Source organism: Glycine max, chromosome 1 (assembly GCF_000004515.6).
Source record: "Glycine max cultivar Williams 82 chromosome 1, Glycine_max_v4.0, whole genome shotgun sequence".
Classification (NCBI taxonomy): domain Eukaryota; kingdom Viridiplantae; phylum Streptophyta; class Magnoliopsida; order Fabales; family Fabaceae; genus Glycine; species Glycine max.
In genome coordinates, this window is record NC_016088.4 from 17600198 (window position 1) to 17622182 (window position 21985).

At 35.9% G+C, this 21985-nt stretch overlaps 1 protein-coding gene across 4 annotated transcripts; it reads left to right on the top strand.

Moving 5' to 3' along the window:
* Positions 1-4983: 4983 nt before the first annotated feature.
* Positions 4984-20336, top strand: LOC100810309 (probable plastid-lipid-associated protein 11, chloroplastic). 4 transcript variants are annotated; one of them, XR_412744.4, is made up of 6 exons: positions 4985-5595; positions 12800-12865; positions 14479-14598; positions 16458-16559; positions 17423-17476; positions 17556-18416. XR_412744.4 is itself a non-coding variant. In XM_014773961.3 (4 exons), the coding sequence occupies exons 1-4, from the start codon at positions 5120-5122 to the stop codon at positions 17626-17628; spliced, it is 735 nt and encodes a 244-aa protein (XP_014629447.1). In that variant the 5' UTR covers positions 4984-5119; the 3' UTR covers positions 17629-18407. The 4 variants fall into 4 exon arrangements, 3 of the variants coding, with proteins under 3 accessions (XP_014629447.1, XP_006573219.1, XP_040874043.1); XM_014773961.3 differs by lacking the exons at positions 16458-16559; positions 17423-17476 and having other exon boundaries at positions 4984-5595; positions 17556-18407; XM_006573156.4 differs by lacking the exons at positions 16458-16559; positions 17423-17476; positions 17556-18416 and adding an exon at positions 14886-15172.
* Positions 20337-21985: the final 1649 nt, after the last annotated feature.

Sequence of the window (21985 nt, forward strand, 5' to 3'; positions counted from 1 at the left end):
GGTAGCTTTCTTCACTAGATTCTTCCTCTTTTGCTTCTTCACTTTCACTAGAGGAAGGTGAAGTAGTAGTCTCATCTTGGAAACTATAAATGTCTCGACCCCTCATAATCATGGTTTTCTTGGTTGGGCATTGAGAAGTAATGTGTCCTCTCCCAAGACATTTAAAGCACATTATAGAGCTAGTCTTCTCTTGCATACTAGCCTTAAGGGGTTGCTTTTCTATTGTCTTCCCCTTATCATCTTTGGGCTTAGAAGGTGTCACCCCTAAGATGCCTTGACCTTGGTCTTTCTTTGGATAAGAGTGAGAGCCATAAGATTTTGAAGTAGACTTCCTTTTAAGTTGTTGCTCTACACTTATTTCCCAATCTAAGCCTCTACATTGTCCTTCCCATGGAAGTATGGGAGGTTAATGTTAGCCTCTTGATGCTTTCTTTCCTTTTCTCTCCTATGGGAATGAGGTCTAAGATGTGACCTATGCCTTCCTTCATAATAGTCACGAAGTTCTTCACTTAGGCTCTTGCAAGAGTTATGACTACTATAGGAGGCATGTTTTTCTTTTCTTAACTCTTTTAGTATTTTCCTTCTTTCTTCTTCCTTTATTTGTTCCCTCTCATCTTGATTTATTTTTACCCTCTCTTTTCCTTTTTCTTTTCTTTCTAGTTTTTCTTTTCATAACTTGAGGGAACTCAACTCTTCTAAGATTCTAGATAGAGGGTCCTTATGACTAGTACCCTCTCTTTAATCGATTTTTTTTTTAATCTACTCTAAACAACACTAAACCACAAGACAATGGAGGATATACATGGAGAATAAGATGAAGAACTAGGAATTAAAGTGAATTGACCGAATAAAAAGATACAGGAAGCAAAAGAACATCACCTAGATGAAGATGCTCTGATACCACATGATGTAGCTCCATGTGGAGCTTGTAGGCCTTGGATCTTCTTCATCAATGGAGTCCTTTGCTTCTAGAAGATCATGGCAGCGAAATAGAGAAGGAAGAAAGATGATTGGAGATGCCACTTCAAGGAGAAGATGAGTCAAGGAGAAGCTCACCACCATAGGAAGCCATAGATAAGAGCTTGAAGGAAGGAGAAGATGAGTGAAGGGAGAGAGAGAGAGAAGAAGCACAAAATTTTGTTCCTCAAATGAGGTCTGAACTTTGAAGTATAATTCTCAAATGATCAAAGTTGAAAAAATGCACACACATGGCCTTTATTTTTAGCCTAAGTGTCACACAAAATTGGAGGGAAATTTGTATTCAAATTTCACTTGAATTTGTGGAGACAAATTTTGGAGCCAAAATTTCACTAATTATGATTAGTGAATTTTAGCTATGGTTCAGCCCACTAATCCAAGATCAAGTCCAAGATTCTCCGCTAAGTGTGCTTAGGTGTCATGAGACATGTAAAGCATGAAGGACATGCACAAAGTGTGACTATATTATGTGACAATGGGGTGTAGCAAGCAAATGCTCACCTCTTCCTCTAAAATTTAATTGGATTGGGCTTCTCCCAATTTAATTAAATTTATTTCCCAACACACACATCAAATATTCACTTAATTCATGTGAAACTACAAAACTACCCCTAATACAAAAGCTAGTCTAGGTGCCCTAAAATACAAGGGCTGAAAAATTCTATATTTCTAAAGTACCCTACTTACATTATGGAGCCCTAAATACAAGGCCCAAAAATAACGATGTAGAAGCAAAGCTTCATGGTGAATGTGATTCAAAGGTGTTTTGATGATAACAATGATGACAATAAAAGATGATGACAAAGGTGATGAACAAAAAAGCTCAAAGATCAAAGAACAACTCAAGTGAATCAAGAACAAGTCAAGAGTTCAAGAATCAAGAAGGATTCAAGATCTCAAGAATCAAGATCAAGATTAAAGACTCAAGATTCAAGAATGAAGAAAAGACTCAATCAAGATAAGTATTAAAAAGTTTTTTCAAAACTTTGAATAGCACATGAGTTTTTGACAAAATCTTTACCAAAGAGTTTTTACTCTCTAGTAATCGATTACCATAATGGTGTAATCGATTACCAGTAGCAAAATGAGTTTGAAAAAGTTTTTAAACTGAATTTACAACGCTTCAATTATTTTCAAAAGGCTGTAATCGATTACCAGTGTCCTTGAACGTTGGAATTCAAATTTAAATGTGAAGAGTCACATCCTTTCACTCAAAAGCTTTCTGTAATCGATTACCAGTGACTGTTTCTGAAAAAATCAAAAGATGTAACTCTTCAAAAGGTTTTTGACTTTTTCAAATTGGTTTTAAGTTTTTCTAAAAGTTATAACTTTTCTAAATGGTCTTCTTGACCAGACATGAAGAGTCTATAAAAGCAAGGCTTTGATTTGCTTTTCAAGACACTTTTTACACTTATTCAATCAATCCTTTACAAGCCTTGACTCTCTTTGAATTTCTTCTTCTTCTTTGTATCAAAAGCTTTCTGAAGTTTTCTGGTTTTCCAAACCTTGAAAACTTGTGCTATTCATCTTTTTCATTCCCTTCTCCCTTTGGCAAAAAGAATTCGCCAAGGACTAACCACCTGAATTCTTTTTGTGTCTCTCTTCTCCCTTTTCCAAAAGAACAAAGGACTAACCGCCTGAATTCTTTTGTATCTCCTTTCTCCCTTGTCAAAGAATTCAAAACGACACAGTCTGAGAATTCTTTTGATTCTTCCCTTTCCCTAATACAAAAGTGTTCAAAGGATTAACCGCCTGAGAATTCTTTTGTATCCCCATTCACAAAGTATCAAAGGTTTAACAGCCTGAGATCTTTGTCTTAACACATTGGAGGGTACATCCTTTGTGGTACAAGTAGAGGGTACATCTACTTGGGTTTGACTGAGAACAATAGAGGGTACATCTCTTGTGGATCAGTTCTAGTGGAGGGTACATCCACTAGGTTCAAAGAGAACAAGGGATGGTACATCCCTTGTGGATCTTTGCTTGTAAAAGGATTTTTACAAGGTTGAAAGAAATCTCAAGGACCGCAGGTCGCTTGGGGACTGGATGTAGGCACGGGTTGTTGCCGAACCAGTATAAAAACTCTTGTGTATTTGTTTCCTTCTTCCCTACTCTTTTACTTTCCGCTATGCATTTAATTTCCACTTTTACTTTCTGTTAAGTTTCTCTTCTACTCCTCATTCTCTTAACAATTTAGTAAAAGCCTTAAAAGAGTAATTTTTTAATTGGTAAAGGTTTAGGAATAATTAATTCAACCCCCCCTTCTTAATTATTTTGAGGCCACTCGATCCAACAAATGAAACCTTAATCTAATATGTACAAAGATAAGTGGGCTCATACTTAGCCTATGAGCCCGAAATCTATTCTAAGGCTCATGAGAACCCTAGGGCCTTTTCTTGCATCTCTGGTCCAATCTTCTTGGAGTCTTCTATCCAATGCCCTTGGGGGGTAGGATTGCATCACAATGAATACATTTCAAATTTGAAATGTGCAAGTTGTCATAATGGTGAAGAAGAGCAGTGATGAAGGAAGCAACTTGAGAATAGTTGTAGAAGACATCGAGGAGAAGCAATGTGTAGAACCACTAGTTGTATGAACATAGACAACTCATGTACTAGTTTAAAGTTCAAATTCCACCTCCAACGACCATAAATTGATAGCTCTATATCTATGGATGCAAATTCAATTGAGCAACTTCCAAGGAAGGAGTGACAATAAGAGATAGTAAGGTCATAAAATAGTCTATCCAAAATAACCATATTAGAAAAATCTTATAAAAAACACTCTAGGTGGAGCCATACAGAGCCAAATTTGTAGGAATATCTATAAACACCTTCATACAAAGAGCCTTAACAGGAGGAATCCCAAAAAGTTGCAATGATCATCCGTCCCCTTGGGTTAGTAGGAAAAGCTCGGAAGAGTGAGTAGGGGATTATTGCTTCTAAAGTTCAAAGTGAACACAAGTGTTGGGTGAGTGAAGTTTGGAGAGGCTTTTTGAAAGAATAGTTGGATGAAGCCTGAAGGCTTTTCGAAACAATACTTGGAAGAACCTATAGAAGCTTAGAGAATACTAAGTAGAAGTTTTGAAGGTTTAGAATGCTGGTTTGGATGTTGCTTCCAGAGGCAAGCAAAGAATATTGAGTGGAATTTGTAGAGGTTTAAAATATAGGGTGTAGAAGCTTGTAGATGATTCAAAAGAAAGAATTCCAAAATTGTGTGCTTGATCTTAATGGAAAAATCCTGCAAGTGTAGGTATTGGATGTAGCCAAGGTTAGGGTGTGTGTTGTATCTTTATTTACTGTTCTCATTTAGTTTTAGCAGTTACATATTTATTCTTAACTTTGAAAAACCTTTGTTTCACAAAAGCTTTACTCTTATATTTCATCAAAAGATTTTTACAAAGTAGTTTTAATGTTCAGAAGCAACATCCACCTTGTAAAAGAAAAGTGAAAATCAAAATATGTGAGATAACATAATTGGTGATTTGAAGAGTAGTTTCGAAAGTAGTAGTAGTATCTAGTTTTACTTGGAAATTTATTTTTAAGCTATCATTTTATCTAAGTACTTAAGAGAGAAAATTCTTGCTTCTAAATAACTTTTTGATTTTCAATAAAGAAGTTTCAAAAGAAAAAAATCATAAGCAAATGTGTTTGTGGAAGAAATAGCCTAGCCAATTTTTTTTATAAGGATAGCCTAGTCAATTTGCTTGTTACAATTCAACCAATCCACTTTATACTTAATAGTATTTTTTTTTCTCTCAAATCTAAGCATTTCAACAATTAAAACTTTATTAGTTGAATCCATATAAATTTTTTTAAAAAAATTCATCCGATTCTACTCAACCAAAACGACCCAAAAACTATAATAAAAAATCTCCCAAAAACTCACATTTCTCCTCTATTTCCTCCTCCTTTTCTCAGTCACACCAACCAAACTCACCCATAGGGGAATGTAAATAAATGTACAATTTATTCAAAACTCTCATAAACAAAAGGCTAAATTGGAAACTCTCCACAAGAGTTAATTTCCACCTGGCTCCCACAATATCTTCTCGTGTGAGAACTCAGTTCTCACCCGCCAAATCCTTTCAAGTTCACTCCCTCCACACAGACCCAATGGAATTCTTTCATCCCCACCACCCATGCTCATGGCCAGTGCCAAACTCCTTCTTCCCTACCCCTTCACCACCAAACTCCCCGGCCCGCGCTACTCTCACCGGCGCTTCACCTGCTCCTCCGTCATCGCCCAATCCGGATCCGCCAAGGAGCACCTCCTCGCCCTCATCGCCGACCAGGACCGTGGCATCAGGACCCAGAGCGACCCCGCGAAGCGCGCCGCAATCGTCCAAGCCATCGATGCGGTGGCTTCCGCGGGCGCCGGCTCGGTGACCACCGGCGATGCGCTGTCGGCGACGTGGCGGCTGCTGTGGACGACAGAGAAGGAGCAGCTCTTCATCATCGAGAAGGCTCCCTTGTTTGGAACCCGAGCCGGCGACGTGTTGCAGGTCATCGATGTTCGGGAAAGAACACTGAACAACGTCATCTCGTTTCCACCTGATGGCGTTTTCTTTGTTCGATCAAGTATTGAGGTTGCGTCACCGCAGAGAGTGAATTTCAGGTGAATAATTGAAATTAATAATAATGGGAGTAACAATAATAAATTTTGTTCTTTTTGTGTGATTGTTATTAATTGAGTTTGATTTTGGTGTTATACATTCTTGCATTGCTTGACATTGTTCGGAGAGATTGACTGCTATGACAACTATGAAAAAGGTTTTGAGGAACGAAGGAGTTTAGGGCGTGCTTATTGTTAGGTTTTTTATTTATTGGCAAATGTTAATTTGATAGATTTTGTTAGAAATGTCAGTTGGGAATTCGAACCGGCGACCTCTCCTTGCTCCCTTATCCCTTCATCCTTCCCCAACAACTGAGTCAGCCTTATATCTCCTGTGCTTATTTGATATGAACGAGTCCAATATGGACCAGCCCAAACAGCAGCATAAGTCAACCTCAGGCCCAATTAATGAAGGCCCCTCTAATTTGTGGGGAGGGATTTTAGCCCCTCTAATTTCCCCTTTCCTTCCCTCCCCTCCCCTCCCCTCCAAATTTCTAAACCAAAGAGGTTTTCAACTAATGTCATATCCTCTCTCCGCTCTGACTTTATTTTTCAACTAGGGAAGTCTGATTTACCATTGTCTGCACAAGCTATCACCTCATCGCCATTGCTATCAACTCTAGCATGTCCAGATTTGCTTGTTTGTGAAATGGTGCGGCCACTAGATCTCTGATGTGCCACCACATGCCTCTTGTTGGAATCTGACCAGCCATGCTCTTTTGTGTGTGTAAGGGCGTGTCCAATGATGCCTCTGGCTACCAACTTGTCAGCATGAATCTTCATCTCCTCTTTCTAGATTGGTATCACCTTGTCCAACTGGCTTGCCTTCATGACCCCTCCCCTTTTGTGGCTGCAGTCTTAAATCTGTATGTCATGTTTTGTTAGCGTGCATGAGAGTCTGTGGTGCCTTCTTTTCCACCACTTCTGCTTTGTCTTGCCTCACCACTCCATCTCTGTTGGGAACCAGCCTATGTTGACATGGATCACCATCCCAATATTACTGTTTAGTTCCCTCAAACCTTGTTCTGCAGTGTTTAATGATCAAACTTGGTGTGCTAGGCCTACCTAGTTATTTTTAGTTGGATCAAGTTGTTTATTTCCATTCTATGGTGGTTAACTCTGGATTGTGGCTTTCTTTCCCACTGACAAAACATAGTAGTGGTGACTTCTTCCCATCAGCAATCTATCAAGATGGCACCCTTCAAGGTTTTGTACAGGTGTGGTCCTCCATGCTTTGTGAATTTTAATAAATGTGAGTCAGCATTAGAGGAGGTAGACGGAATGTTGATCCATTGAGATTCAGTCTTAAAGGAACTAAAACAAGCTTTATGCAAGGTTCAAGAGAGGATGAAGATGCAGGCTGATAAATGTTGAAGGAACATAGAATTTCAACTGGGTGACTTTGTTTACCTTAATCTAAGACCATATAATTTGCCGTCACTAGCTAATAGGATCAATCAAAAGCTTAGTAGGCATTTTTATGGTCCTTTTAAGGTTGTATGTGGGATTGGACAGTGGCTTATGAAGTGGCTTCACTAGCTCACTCATGCATTTACCCTATATTTCATATATATCTTAGTTAAAAAAGGTTGTTCAAGCTGATGTTCTATGCCAACAGTTTCCTGTTTTCTGTATTGAGGAGCTGGAATTACAGGGTCAACTAGAGACAGTTTTAGCATCCAAAAGACTTCCAAATGAGTTTGTTGACGTTTTAATTAATTGGGTGATCTCCTAGAATTTCCTGCTTTCTACCTTGAGGACAAGGTGGTGATATAGGCTTAGGAAGGTAGTTAGTTAGTTAGACTCAATTCTGTTAACTGCTGTTAGTTGGAAAAGCAGTTAGGCAGTTAGTGGTAGTTAGGCAGTTAGTGGTTGAGAGCTATAAGTAGTAATTGGCAAGTAAGGAAACATTTTGAATAGAATCTGTAATCAACCTCCTCCTTGTAATTTCTTCTAATAATGAAAAGCATAACCACCATGCTCATCGGAATTCATTCATTTCGTTGAGTTCCCTTGTCTGTCCAAGAACTTCGAATCCCATAGCTGAGTTCCTAGTTCTTCTACATCAATTGGTATCAGAGCCTGTTCCTTCCTTGGTGATCAAGCAATGGCAGAGAACACACACAATCAAGCTTCCCTTCGTGAAATGGAAGAACGTCTCAACAGCAGAATGTAATCAAGATTTGTCGAGCTCGCTGCTTCCATGCAACAAACAATACACGGAATGTTTCAACAGAGGCAACAAGATTCTCCAGCCGCAAGCAATCCACCTAGAGGTGAGAGATCCAGTCCCTATTCTTGTGGCACTCGATTGGCTAGGTTGGACTTTCCAAGATTCAATGGTGAAGGAATAAAACAATGGCTGATCCAGTGTGAAACTTTTTTTTAGGTTGATAATACTCCTGATGAATTCAAGGTACGTTTAGCAGTAGTTCATTTCAAAGGAAAAGCACTGCAGTGGCATAGTGCTTACATAAAATCTGTAGGATTGGAGAATTTGCCTTCTTGGAATGAATATCAGATCTTGTTACTTGATCGTTTTGGAGATGTTTGTGAAGATCCCATGGCGGATTTAATGAAGCTCAGGCAGACAGGATCCATCAGAGTATCATGAGGAGTTTGACTCAATTGTATCAAGAGTGGATCTTTCTGATGAGCATCAACTTAGCTCCTTTTTAGGAGGATTAAAACAAGAGGCTCAAATGATTGTTTGAATGTTTCAACCAAATTCTGTTCGAAAGGCTTATTCCCTTGCAAAGATGTATGAATCTTCCTTCTCCAATACACAAGCCAAACCATTTGTCAAGAACCAGAAATCTTCCTTTGTTCCTAAACCACCCCTACTTCCAAACCCTCCTAGATCAACCAATCCTTTAACCATCAATCCCTCTACCAAACCACAAACACCTAAGCACCTAACTCCCGCATACATGGTTGAAAGAAGATCGAAGGGCCTATGCTACTTTTGTGATGAACCATTTACACCTGAACATGGCCTTACACATAAGAGATTGCAGATCCATGTGTTGGAAATTGAAGATGAAAAAAGAGGGCCCTGGACCTCAACAACTTGATGCTAATGTGGTTACTGAACCTGATTTAGAACCTTTAATTTCTGGGAATGCATTAACTGGAGTAGCTAATTTTCGAACCATGAGAGTCACTGGTTATTGTGGAAAGAAACCTTTCCATATTTTAATAGATAGTGGAAGCACTCATAACTTTTTGGACTTACACATAGCTCAGAAGATGGGCTGTCAAACAGAAGCCATGGACATTGTTTCTGTCACTGTAGCAGATGGAAATAAAGTCCAGATTTCTTCAAAGGTTCCAAAATTTTCTTGGTCAATTCAAAATACCAACTTTACTTCTAATATGATGTTGTTACCTCTTGGTTGTTGTGATTTAGTATTGGGAATTGAATGGCTGGTAACATTAGGGGACATCACATGGAATTTCAACAAATTGACAATGGAATTTTTTGTCCATGGAAAAAGACATGTCCTGAGAGGAGCTACTCCTACCAATCTGGCCACTGCCCGAAAACAACATCTTCATAAAACTATCTCTTATGGTGTCCACCTCTCTCTAATTAGTTTGGAATCTGCAGTTGAAGGCTCCCTGCTCCACTCTTTGACTTCGCATGCTAGTCAATAGGTACTGCCACCTGATATTAATAGTTTGTTACTCGAATTCACAAATGTTTTTCAGGAACCATCTAGTCTTCCCCCTTGTCGAGTTGGCCATGATCACAAGATTCCATTAATGCAAGGAGCTAACCCTGTCAACAAGAGGCCCTGTAGGTATGCTAAACAACAAAAAGACATTATTAATGGATTGATTCAGGACTATTTAAAGTCAGGAATTATACAGAAGAGTGACAGTCCTTATGCAAGTCCAGTGGTGTTGGTGGGAAAGAAAGATGGGCCTGGAGGCTTTGTGTGGATTATAGGAATCTCAATAAGGCAACTCTCAAGAACAAATTCCCTATACCATTAATAGAAGACCTTTTGGATGAGTTGCATGGGTCAACCATTTTTTCCAAAATTGACTTAAGAGCTGATTACAATCAAGTTCGAATGGATGCAGCTGATATTCACAAAACTGCTTTCAGAACTCATGCGGGCCACTTAGAATACTTGGTGATGCCCTTTGGGCTTACCAATGCTCCTGCCACATTTCAAGGGCTGATGAATTCAGTTTTTCAGTATTACTTGAGAAGGTTCTTACTTGTTTTCTTTGATGATATACTCACCTACAGCAGAAGTACGGAGGACCACCTTTCTCATCTATATCAGGTTCTTCTTACTATAAGAACTCACTGCTTGTATGCTAAGAAATCCAAATGCTACTTTGCTATTGACAAGGTAGAATATTTGGGCCATTTTATAACTAAAGAAGGAGTTTCCACGGATCCTTCAAAAATTGCAGCAGTACAAGATTGGGCCCTACCACAAAACTTGAAGCAGTTAAGGAGTTTCTTGGGTCTTGCAGGTTATTACAGAAGATTTGTAAGTCAATATGGTGCTATTGCAAAACCCTTGACTGATATGTTGAAAAAGGATAATTTTAGTTGGTCTTCTACAGCAAAAGAAGCATTTCAGGAATTGAAGCAAAGGCTAGTAGCATCACCAGTTTTGGCCCTACCAGATTTTTCTAAGGAATTTGTGGTGGAGGTGGATGCTTCTAGCCTAGGCTTAGGTGCTGTGTTAATGCAGAATCACCACCCAATTGCCTTCACCAGTAGAAGTTTGAACACACAGCAACAGTCCTTGTCAACATATGAGAAGGAATTATTGACAGTTGTGTTTGCAGTCCAAAAATGGAGGCACTACTTACTCCCCAAGAAGTTCATCATTAGAACTGATCATAGAAGTTTGAAGTACATCCTAGAGCAGAGATTGTCCACAGCATTCCAGCAAAAGTGGTTGGTAAAGTTGATGAAATTTGATTTCAACATAGAGTATAAAGAGGGTCGAGAAAATGTGGCGGCAGATGCTTTATCTAGACTTGATTCCCCTGAGATCATGGCCTTACAGGTTCATCAGCCTGATTCTAGCATGCTCTCAAGGATCCAATAGTTCTGGCAGAAAGATCCTATCTTACAACAGCTTGTTAGTGACTTAAAAAGCAATCCCTCTTCTCACAAACATTATACTTGGGTCCGGAATGAGCTGAGGAGGAAAGGCAGATTAGGCATTGGCTCAGACTCCCAACTAAGACAGGACATTCTCTCTTGGATTCATGCTTCAGCTTGTGGTGGTCATTCGGGTAGAGATGCTACCTTGCAAAAGATGAAAAATGTGGTTTATTGGAGAGGCATGTCCAAGGCTGTCAAGTTTTTTGTGTTTCAATGTGCCACTTGCCAAAGGAGTAAATATGACACAGCTGCATCTCTAGGCCTGCTTCAGCCCTTACCTATTCTTGAGCATGTATGGCAGCACATCACCATGGACTTCATTGAAGGTCTTCCTTTTTCTTTTGGTAAACAAGTCATTTTTATAGTAGTAGATAGGCTTAGTAAGGCAGTTCATTTCATGGCCTTATCACATCCTTATACTGCTGCGGATGTGGCCCAATGCTTCCTTGATAATGTCTTTAAATTGCATGGGTTTCCTGACACCATTACCAGTGATAGGGATCCTGTTTTTGTTAGCCACTTTTGGAAGGAATTTATGTCCTTGCAAGGGATTCAGGTACAGCTTTCTACAGCTTATCACCCACTAACTGATGGTCAATCAGAAATGGTGAATAGATGCCTTGAAACATATCTCAGGTGCATGTGTAGTGACTCTCCAGCACAGTGGTCCAAGTGTTTGCCTCTTGCTGAATGGTGGTACAATTCCACTTACCACAGCACTATTAAAGCAAGCCCTTATGAGATTGTGTATGGCCAAGCTCCTCTTGTTCATTTACCTTATCTTTCGGGGGAATCTCAAATTGCTTTGGTTGATAGAAGTTTGCAGAAACGCGAGGAAATGTTAAAGTTACTCAAATTCCACATGAAAAGAGCCCAGGACAAAATGAAGCAACTTGCAGATAGAGGCAGATCTGATAGGAGTTTTTAGATTGGTGACTTGGTTTATGCTAAAGAACACAAAGCACTAACCTTTATTTATACTAATATTAGATTGTGTTAGGAACCAAGAATTGAAATGGCAAATAAAAATAAGAGTTTTATTGAATAGGATGAGAACAACAGAAAATAGGAGAGATAACTCTCCTCCAAGGGTTTTCCCTTCACAAAGAGCCAATGCTCAATCTACAAATGAACAGGTCTCCCTCTCTCCTATCCTTCTTCCCCTATTTATATCTAATAAACCCCTCTAACTAACTAACTAACTCATTAACAGACTAACTATCTTAACTAATCTTTCCTTCTCCTTATATCCTAACAATACCTTCTTCCCCTATTGATTATTGAACCTTCTTTACTTATGTTTTCTGATTTCAAGAACTACAATGGGTCGCTGTCACATTCTAAACTGCTACCCTTTAAATCAGTTCCCCCTTCTATGCTTCCTTAGAGGGGTTTATTAGATATAAATAGGGGAAGAAGAATAGGAGAGAGGGAGATCTTCTCATTTGTAGATAGAGCATTAGTTCTTTGTGGAAGGAGAAATCCTTTATGAAGGAAAAACCCTTGGAGGAGAGTTTTCTCTCCTATTTTCTATTCTTCTCATCCTTTTCAATAAAATTCTTTCTTTTCTTTGTCATTTCAATTTTTGGTTCCTAACAATTTCATTTCATTGTTTATTTTCAAATTTAATTAGGGAAGTTGTCTTATTGTATTAGTGGGTTTGGGTTTTTGTATTAGTGATTCATTAGTACGAAACATGAATGCATGTTTCGTTTAATTTTGTTTGGAGAAATAATCACATTTCTGAGAGCTTTTGAATAAAAACAGGCAATATTTCCTCCAAATAATACTCTCCCAAAACTGCAGTAAATAACTAATATGATCAATGATTTAGTATACTATAGCACAATATTACTCATCGTATCAATATAATATTTTATTATTCAAAGTCCCCTGTATTCTCTTGTCAAAATTGTAGATAGTTTTTAGATGGATGGCATTACACTTTGCAGATACTTAACTGAAAGCATAAACTTGATGTTACTTGTCAGTGAATTGAAATTAAATTTGTAATGTTTACGCAAGAAATATTCATATTACCTATGATGACTGACATTGGTTGTTTAGATTTACAAGTGCAGTATTACGTGGGAAGAACTGGGAAATACCATTGCCACCATTTGGACGGGGTTGGTAAGTACTTCAAGTTTACTATGTAGCTGAAAAATTTTGCTCAATGATTTAGGAATGTTTTTTATATGTATTCTTATATGATAATTCTTAGAATGTGTGTTTGTGTCTAACTTAATTCCAAGGCTCATAGGGTGAGGGTTGTCCCCCATATATATACTATATCTTGACACTATCTCTATCCGATGTGGGACTAGGGTTTTTCCCAATATACCCCCTCACGTCCAATACTTTTGGACTTAGTGCATGAATAATATGGTGGGTGGCCCTTTTGATGGATCTAGGATAAGCTCTGATACCATCTTAAAATAAGAGAAAAAATAGAGGAAAGTTGAGTGAAAATCGTGTATTAGTGTACCCAGCGGATGCATGTTTATATAGGATAATTACATTAATTGTACATAAATAAAAGATATTTTGTTTCCTCTAAATCAAAGATAATGTCTCTATGAACTACAATTATTACATGATAACCAACAATTTCAAAGCTCATAGTTAATCATTTTGTTTTTTTATAATTTTCAAATCTAAGGATTTGCTTGGTAGAGATGAAACTAAATTGAAGAGTTGAAAATGTGGACAAAAATTATTATAAGCTTGTGTGGTTAGAGGGATTGCTAGGAATAACTTTCATTGATGAAACCGAAGTATTTGTATTTTAGGGTTGACAATAACAAATGCTTTTTATATTGAATTTGAGTTGAAAATGAATTAAAATGAAATATCAATTTTACTTTTACTATTACTCTATATTTATTGCTTGATTCATGTATTATGTTTATAAATGCCATTCATATGGATAAGACAACAATTAGGAGTATAATACGTGACTTTATTTTATTTTATATTTAGATTCATACTAAACCATACTAATAGTGAAAGAGGTGTGGAACTCACACTAATAGTGAAAATTTCTATACAATTCCTCTCCCCTTCTTAGAAACCAAACCTACCCTTAAGGAACTACATCTACCAAGTCTTGTCCAGGTGAAAACTGTTAAAATGAGATATGATGGAATAGCTTCAGGTGGAAAGACACTCAACTTCACACAAACACACACCATGATGCAATTTACAACGCTAATGATAAATGGATGCTATTTCCTAGACATCAATTCCTATGAAACGTTTAATGCATCTAGCATATGTTACATGAAACATGTCCTTATTTTAATGCTTCCCCTCAAGTTAGAGGTTACTAAGCTTTAAGCTTGTAAGAAATAAACCTTTAAAAGAGAAACAAATTATGGTCTCCACTAGACATGGTTGTAATAGCAAGATATTAGACCAAAAGAGAACCATAGAACACTGCTAAAGTCTGGCAGAAAAGGTACCACAAGAAAAGGGATCTGAGAATGGAGGACTAGAATTCCTTTGAAGGTTGACAGTTGCTGGAGTAACGTCATCATGATACAATTTACAAGGCTAAGGCTGAGTGAGTGCTATTTCCTTGACACTAATTCCTAAAAGAAAAAGGCACAGTTCTGTTACAGTCCATTGTCTCTTATTTTATATGTTTATGTGATTCTGTTATGATTTTACGGGTAAAAGGTATGTACCCAGTTATTATAAAGTTTAATTTTTGTGATGGTTGTGCTTGCATCCTGTTTCTGCAGGTTTGATACTGTGTACCTCGATGACGACCTTCGCGTTGTAAAGGATATCAGAGGAGACTATTTAGTTGTTAACCGAGCTTCCTATAACTGGAAAGAATGTATGGAATCTTCATCGTCATTGTAAGCGCATCTTCGTTAATCAAAACTTCCAACTCAACTGCCCGTATGGTTTTAGTGCAGTCTTTGTGCTTTATTAATTTCTAGCTAGGTCTTGCATCTCTTCTGGTTAAGCTAATTTAATGCTTATTTGTTTGGCTATAAAGTATGGATCAGTTGTACATGTTTTTTATTTAAATATCTTTATAGGAATATGACATAATTTGCATTGTTAGCTGTTTGCTGAATGTATGTATGCCAAAGAAGGTGCTGAATTGTTTGTACTTTACATCTTACTGTTCGTGGCACAGGTGGCTGAAAACGCAACCAGTCTGTATTTTATTCTCTAGAGTCAAACCAGGAGGAGCTCATTAACATGGAGCATTCTAAATTTTAATTAAAAGACAGGATAAGAAACATATATGTTGTTACCTCTAAGGAAAATATTCAGTTTTATAATAGAACTTGGAAAAGGAGTGGGATATCGAGTCATGAAAGTATAGATGCAAAATTTCTTGTTTTCAGCCAATATTGAATTTAAAAATATGTCAGTTCGGCATCATTGTTAACAAAAAAACCATGGTCAATTCGTCATCAACTTGAGACTTGAATCCAGTACCTTCCTACTGTATCCTACACCCCCCCCCCCCCCCCCCCCCCCCCTTTCCTTTACTTAAAATTACCCTATTAGCCTTAATGAATTAGCAAAGCTTTCGGAATGGTCATTCTATAACCAAAATTAACTCGGACATTCCATAACCAAAAAACCTTCCAGAGCAAGCTTTCCATAAGCAAAAAAAAAATTAGGAATGAGATTCCGAAAAGGGGTTGCAAAAAGTATTATTGGGCATACGGAAGCCCATTCCAAAATCATTAAGTGCACTTTGGAACTTATATTTTTGTTTCCAAAATGGCTATTCCTGAAAACTTTTTCCGAAACACCCATTCTAGAAGCAAAAATAATTGTTCTTGAATAGGCTTTTTGAAATGGCTATTTTTGCTTATGGAAAAGGTGTTTCAGAAAATCCCTTTTTGAAAGCAAAAATAGTCATTTCGAAACAGGCATTTCAAAAAGTCTATTTTTGCTTCCGAAATGGGTGTTTTGGAAAAGGTTTTTTTGAAATGGTCATTCTGGAAGCAAAAATATAAGTTCTGGAAAGCCTACTCCAGAAATAGGTCCACAACATGAATGTAAATCATTGAAACGTACTTGCAACATGGAGAATTGGAGGAGAGGGACTTATGTGTTGGAACCATTAATGATTGCGGGAAGAAGACTTGAGTTGGAGAAGAAGAGAAGAACTGGAAAGCAGGGTATGTTTTAGAAGAAGAGAAGAACGAACAAAAGGGGTTGCATCTGCTGTTGCGAGAAAAAGGAGAGGAAGAAGGGGAAGAAGATAGAAGAAATAGGTTAGGAATTTTTAAAAAATAAGAGGTGTAGGATACACATAGAGAAGTGTAGGATTCAAGTCCCCATCATCTTTTGATCTTGGTTCGTCTTGCCCTTTCTTTGAGGATTTGGTGGTATCAATTGAATGAATCATTCTTGCAATTTTTCTCAAGGAAAATTCCTTATATACTATTCCTTTATAAAAACAAGGGAAACATTTGTTTTTTCACGGGTGTCCTATCATCTCTATAGTGAAATAGTATTGTGAGGAATAAAAAAGAAAATTAGGGGGAACACCAGTGTTTTACGGCCCATTAAATGTTCAATTTTAGATAGTTTAGAGGGAATTGCTTGGTGCATCCAGCATTTTTCTTGTGCACCCAACAATTTTTTGAAATTCCAAAAAATACCCCCTACTAACTTCTTCTTCATGTTGCCTTCTTCACGCACATTATGTTGCTTTCTTCTTTGCATTCATTCATTCTCGTCAAAGGTGGTCCTTCGTTGTTGTGTCCATTTTGGTCGAGGCGCATTGATTACGGTGGTTCATTGGTAAGTGGTGGTTGGTGTGGCTGTTAACGGCGATAGAGGTAAGGTACGTTGATTTTCTTCTGCAACTTCGATCTAGTTTTATATGAATTTGTAATCTGTATAAAACTTATGGATCAATCCATAACTTTTATATAACTTACGAATTAGCAATTCGTATAATTGTTATGGATTGACAATCTGTATGTTTTTTACGGATTGGTAATCTATATGAACCTTACAGAATGACAATCAGTATGGTTCTACAAATTGTCGATCCGTAAGAACCTTTTTAGTTTTTTTTTTAATTTTTTATTTTTTTAATATAATTTGTTTTATTATTTAAAATATGTTTAAATATGTATAGTTTCATAACATGTACCTTTTAGTTTTTATAGTTTGAAAGTGATATTTATTTTAAAATAATTTAGACTTTTATTTTATTTTAGTCGTTTTATTTTAAAATTATTTTTTTTAGTCCTTATAATTTTATGAATTACAAAAATATTAGCAACACATTCATAAGTAATTTATCACAATATAATTTATAATAAAAAAGAGTTGATATTTATAACTAATTTGTAGGTAATTATTTATGTATATTTTTTTGTAGCAAGGACTAAAAGATAAGTCCCTAAAGGAGTTATTTTTTTTAGTAGCTAGTACTCGATGAGTATTTAAACATTTATAATATTTGTGTAAATATTATTAAGTTAACTACTTTGTTAAAGTAAAAAAAATAATTATATTGTGTCATATATTAGTTTATGCAAGTCTAAATTTTAATATATATGGTTATCAATTTTAATGTATTATATTATTAAATGTAGTAAAAAAAATTAAAAAATTGTGTGATAGTATATGTCTGGTGTCATTAGGGGTCGTTTGTTTGTCACTGATTTTTTTTTAATGTTTTGTTAAAATGGAAAGGAACTTGGTGTGCATCAACATGTTGATTGTTCTGATACCTTTAATACTTCTCAGGTATTAATATGATTTTTTTTTGTTAAAGTAAGTAAATAAATGTCCCTTGAAGACTAAACATGTATTATCTCTATTGTAGGAGTTTGCTACCCATGATGATGTTTTGCATTGGACTCTATCTGTTGCGTATGATATTGGTTTTGTGGCGGTGATTATGAGGTCATACACAGATACTCGAATTAAAGGAAGGACCTCATTTGTTTTAATTGGTTGTGAAAGGAGTGTAAAATATAGGGTCAGGAAGAAAGATTGAGTACGAACAGTTAATGGTAGTAAAAATTGTGTGTGTCACTTTAAGCTACGAGCGAAATCAATGTGGAAAGTGAAGGATGGATGGTGAAGTTAATATGTAGGAATCATAATCATGCATTGACTAAGTCATTAGTTGGACATCCATATGTTGATCGACTGACTAAGGATGAGAAGATTATTATTGCTAATATGACAAAGTCAAAGAAATATTCTTCTAACACTAAAGGAGCACAATGCCAACAGTTATATAACAATGAAACAAGTATACAGTGCAAGATATGCATATCATTCTTCTATAAGAGGCAATAATACTGAAATGCAACAACTAATGAAGTTTCTTGAACATGATCAATATATTCATTGGCATAGATTGAAGGATGAAGATGTTGTACGTGATATATTTTGGAGTCATCCTGATGCAGTGAAATTATCCAATGCCTTTAATTTGGTATTTCTTATAAATTGTACCTACAAAACAAACAGGTATAGGCTGCCATTATTTCACATTGTTGGTGTCACACCAACAGGGATGACATTTTCAGTTGTTTTTGCCTATTTGAAGGAAAAATGTGTAAACAATGTTGTTTGGGCTCTAGAATGGTTTCGAGGTATTTTTTTGAGACGTGATGCACTCCCTGGAGTCTGTCAATTTGTTGTGTCGGTTTCATATTGATAAGAATGTGAAGGGAAAATGTAAAACCCTTGTTGCTAAAAAAAATACATGGGATTATGTCATGAAAGCTTGGGGAATTCTAGTCGGTTGTCCTTTTGAGCAAGAGTTCAATGACTGTCTTATGAAGTTTGAAATTGCTTGCTCACAATGATCAATGTTTATTGACTACGTGAAGCAAACATGGTTGATTACCCATAAAGAAAGATTTGTTAAACCCTAGATGAATAAGGTGATGCATTTAGGAAACACAACAACTAACAGGTATAAAAAATTGTAAATATATTTTGGTGTTAGGGTTTAGAGTCAAATGGATAAAAATAATTGTTTTTGTTTACTTGTTTGTATATTTGAAATGCAAGGTTGAGTTTGCTCATTAGGCCTTAAAAAGACTACTGCAAAATAGCCTTGGAAACCTATGTAGTGTTTGAGAAGCCATGAACAACATGATCACGCTGCAACACATTGAAATTAAGGCATCTTTTGAGACAAGTACACATGCGGTTGAACATGTTTTTAAAGTTACCTTATACAAGAAATTACTTGTATACCATAAAATTGATTTTCGACGAAATGACAAAAAACATATATGGTAGAATTGTAACCATAAAATATGACCCTAATCGAAATGCATACATTTGTCTCATACACTATGGGGATGGTATCATGGTATGCTTTAAACCAGAACGTTGCTAAGTTTAAGTGTGTACATTATGCTGGCAAAAACCCTTCTCGTTGTGGATGTATAATGAGAACTACTCACGGTCTTCCATGTGCATGTGAGCTAGCTAGATATGTTGTTGGTACCATACCATTGGACACAATCCATATGTTTTGGCGGAGGCTAAGTTTTTTAGACAAAGGTTTATCAGAGTCCGAAGTCAGCATAATCGAAGAGATGAAAACCATATCCAAGAATTTTGAAAAGCTTGATGTATGTGGCAAAGTTACTCTAAAGAGTAAACTTCAGAAAATTTCCTACCCTAATCTAAATTCTATGTGTGCTCTTATAGAAAAGGTGAAAACAAAAGGTGCTCAAAAGAAATCGATGACCAGACATCAAAGATCAATGAAGCGTCATTTGTCTTACTGGGAGTATGTGGATGCATTACATTATGTGCAAAATAACAATTCTTTAGTCAAATGGGTTGCATCATCATCCGAACAACCAAAACCAAGAAGGAACATGCCCATGTTGGATCAATTTCATCCATGCATGCATGATTTCATTGAAAACATTGTCGATGTAAAACCTGAAGATAATTGTGGATATCGTGCAATTGCTGCCTTATTAGGTATGGGTGAAGATTCATGGTCTTTGATTCGTAACAATTTGCTTAAAGAACTTGCAAAATGGTTTGATGAGTATATCAACCTACTTGGTGGCATAAATAGATTTGAGTTAAAGTGGTCGCTACTTGTTGATGGATTATCCGTGGTATGTAAGTTTTTTGTTACATTTTGATGGGTTAATTTAGCTTTAAATCAAATGTAATTAAAATTGTTATGTGCAGATTAACATGGATAAGTGGATGAATATAACTGACATGGGTTATATGATTGCATCAAGGTATAATGTCATTCTTGTTTCTCTTTCTCTCTGTACATCGCGTTATATGTATCAATCATGTATATGACAATCATTTTGTTCAAGTAAACTCATGATCGTCATGTTTGTGTAATTTTTGTAATAAAATGTGTTATGATCATTTGAATGTGTATGTGTCTATGTAACAGGTATTTCTAAGAGACATTTATCCCTTACCGCCAATAACTTTGTTATGGTCAACACATTGACATTATCATGCAGCAGTTTACCAATTTGATGAGGTTGACAACACACTTTGTTGATTTAGGAGAAGATTAAACATTTAATTATTGTTAAGTCCATGTTTGTAACTTACATACTTGAGAAATAATTATGGGGTTGTGATCATTTGTGGTAATTAAGGTGTGTTTCAATGGACATTCATATAATTATTTCTTTTATGTATTCATCAACTGTGCAAATATTCATATTAGAAAAAAGGAAAAACATAAAAGGAAGAAATAATTATGGGTTTTATGGTTTGCGGGGTTTAGGGTTGACTTATTGTAGGATTTAAGGGGTTAGTAAGTTTATGGTGGGTGGTCTAGGTTTAGGGGTTAGTTTTTTATGGTGTAGGGTTTACGACTTAGTGTTTTGTGTTTTGGGTTTATGGGGTTTGGTCTAGGGTTCAGTGTTTAGTTAGTTAAGGATTAGGGTTTAGGGTGTATGCTTTACTTATTTTAGGGTTTAATGGTTAGTTGGTTTAGGTTTTTGAGTGTAGGCTTTACTTATGTTAGGGTTTAGGGGTTAAGTTTATGGTTTAGGTTTTAGGCTATTAGGGTTTATGCATGCTATTTAGCGAATTATGGTTTAACATATTGTAGTTAGGTGAAGATACTACATAAATGCAAATTAAAACATTAGTTATAACATACTTGTTTGTCAAATAATAGGAAATATTAAAAATTATTCAGTCATATAGCATACATATTTCCTATACAACTTAATGAATCCTAAGAATCTTCATGTGTCGGGTGTATGTCACCTTCATCTCAATCGAACATATTTAACTTGTGTCCCTAAGACTCTTCCAATAACTTTGCCTAAAGCCCGACTCAATTATCTAGTTATAATCATAATTTGCATATTTAAACAGTAGTAACAATTAATGTTATCGTTCAAATAATAATTGACTTGCATAAACTAACTAACAAATTGACTAATAAATAAATTTAATTTAAAATATTGAATAAAATACTTTTTAATAATTTATAAATAAATATTTAATTATTTTTTAATTAATTTTTTAATACTTTTATATATTCAGCAATCAATATAGGAACTTTTTAAAAATTTATAGACTTCACATCACTAATTGTAATAAACTTAAATATATTATCAAAATCTAAGTACAATTTTGTTTTTTATTTCTAATAAATGACTATTTCATTTTTTTACAAATTAGTATTTGAATACTTTTAAATATTTATAAAAAATGATGAAATTTTAATTTATACTTCCAAACACTATTTATATAAATATTTGATACTATTAGTGTAATAATATTTATGACTATATCAATAAAAAAATTGTCATTTACAAATTTAGATTTTCTTGTTAATCTAATTTATACAATATATACTTATAAAAATTTGGAATTAATGATATTTAACAAATTTATAAATAACTATTTTAAATATCAAATATAATTAAATTTCTTATATTATTATATGGATTTCAAATCCGTATAAATGCCAAACGAAGAAAAAGGGTGCAAACGGAGGGACTTATGACGGAGGCGATGGCGATGTGGACGACGGGGATAGTGGCACTCATTGGCGACACGACGCAAACAGAGGGACAAACAACGACCTCTTGATGGCGCGAGAAGAAGACGCAAAAATGAAGAAGGAGAATAGTAGCAGCGAACCCCTGCCAATAAACAAATTTGGCACGACGCAAACAAAGGGACAAACGACGGCCTCTTGATGGCGCGAGAAGAAGACGCAAAAACAAAGGAGAATAGTAGTAGCGAACCGCTGCTAATAAACATATTTGT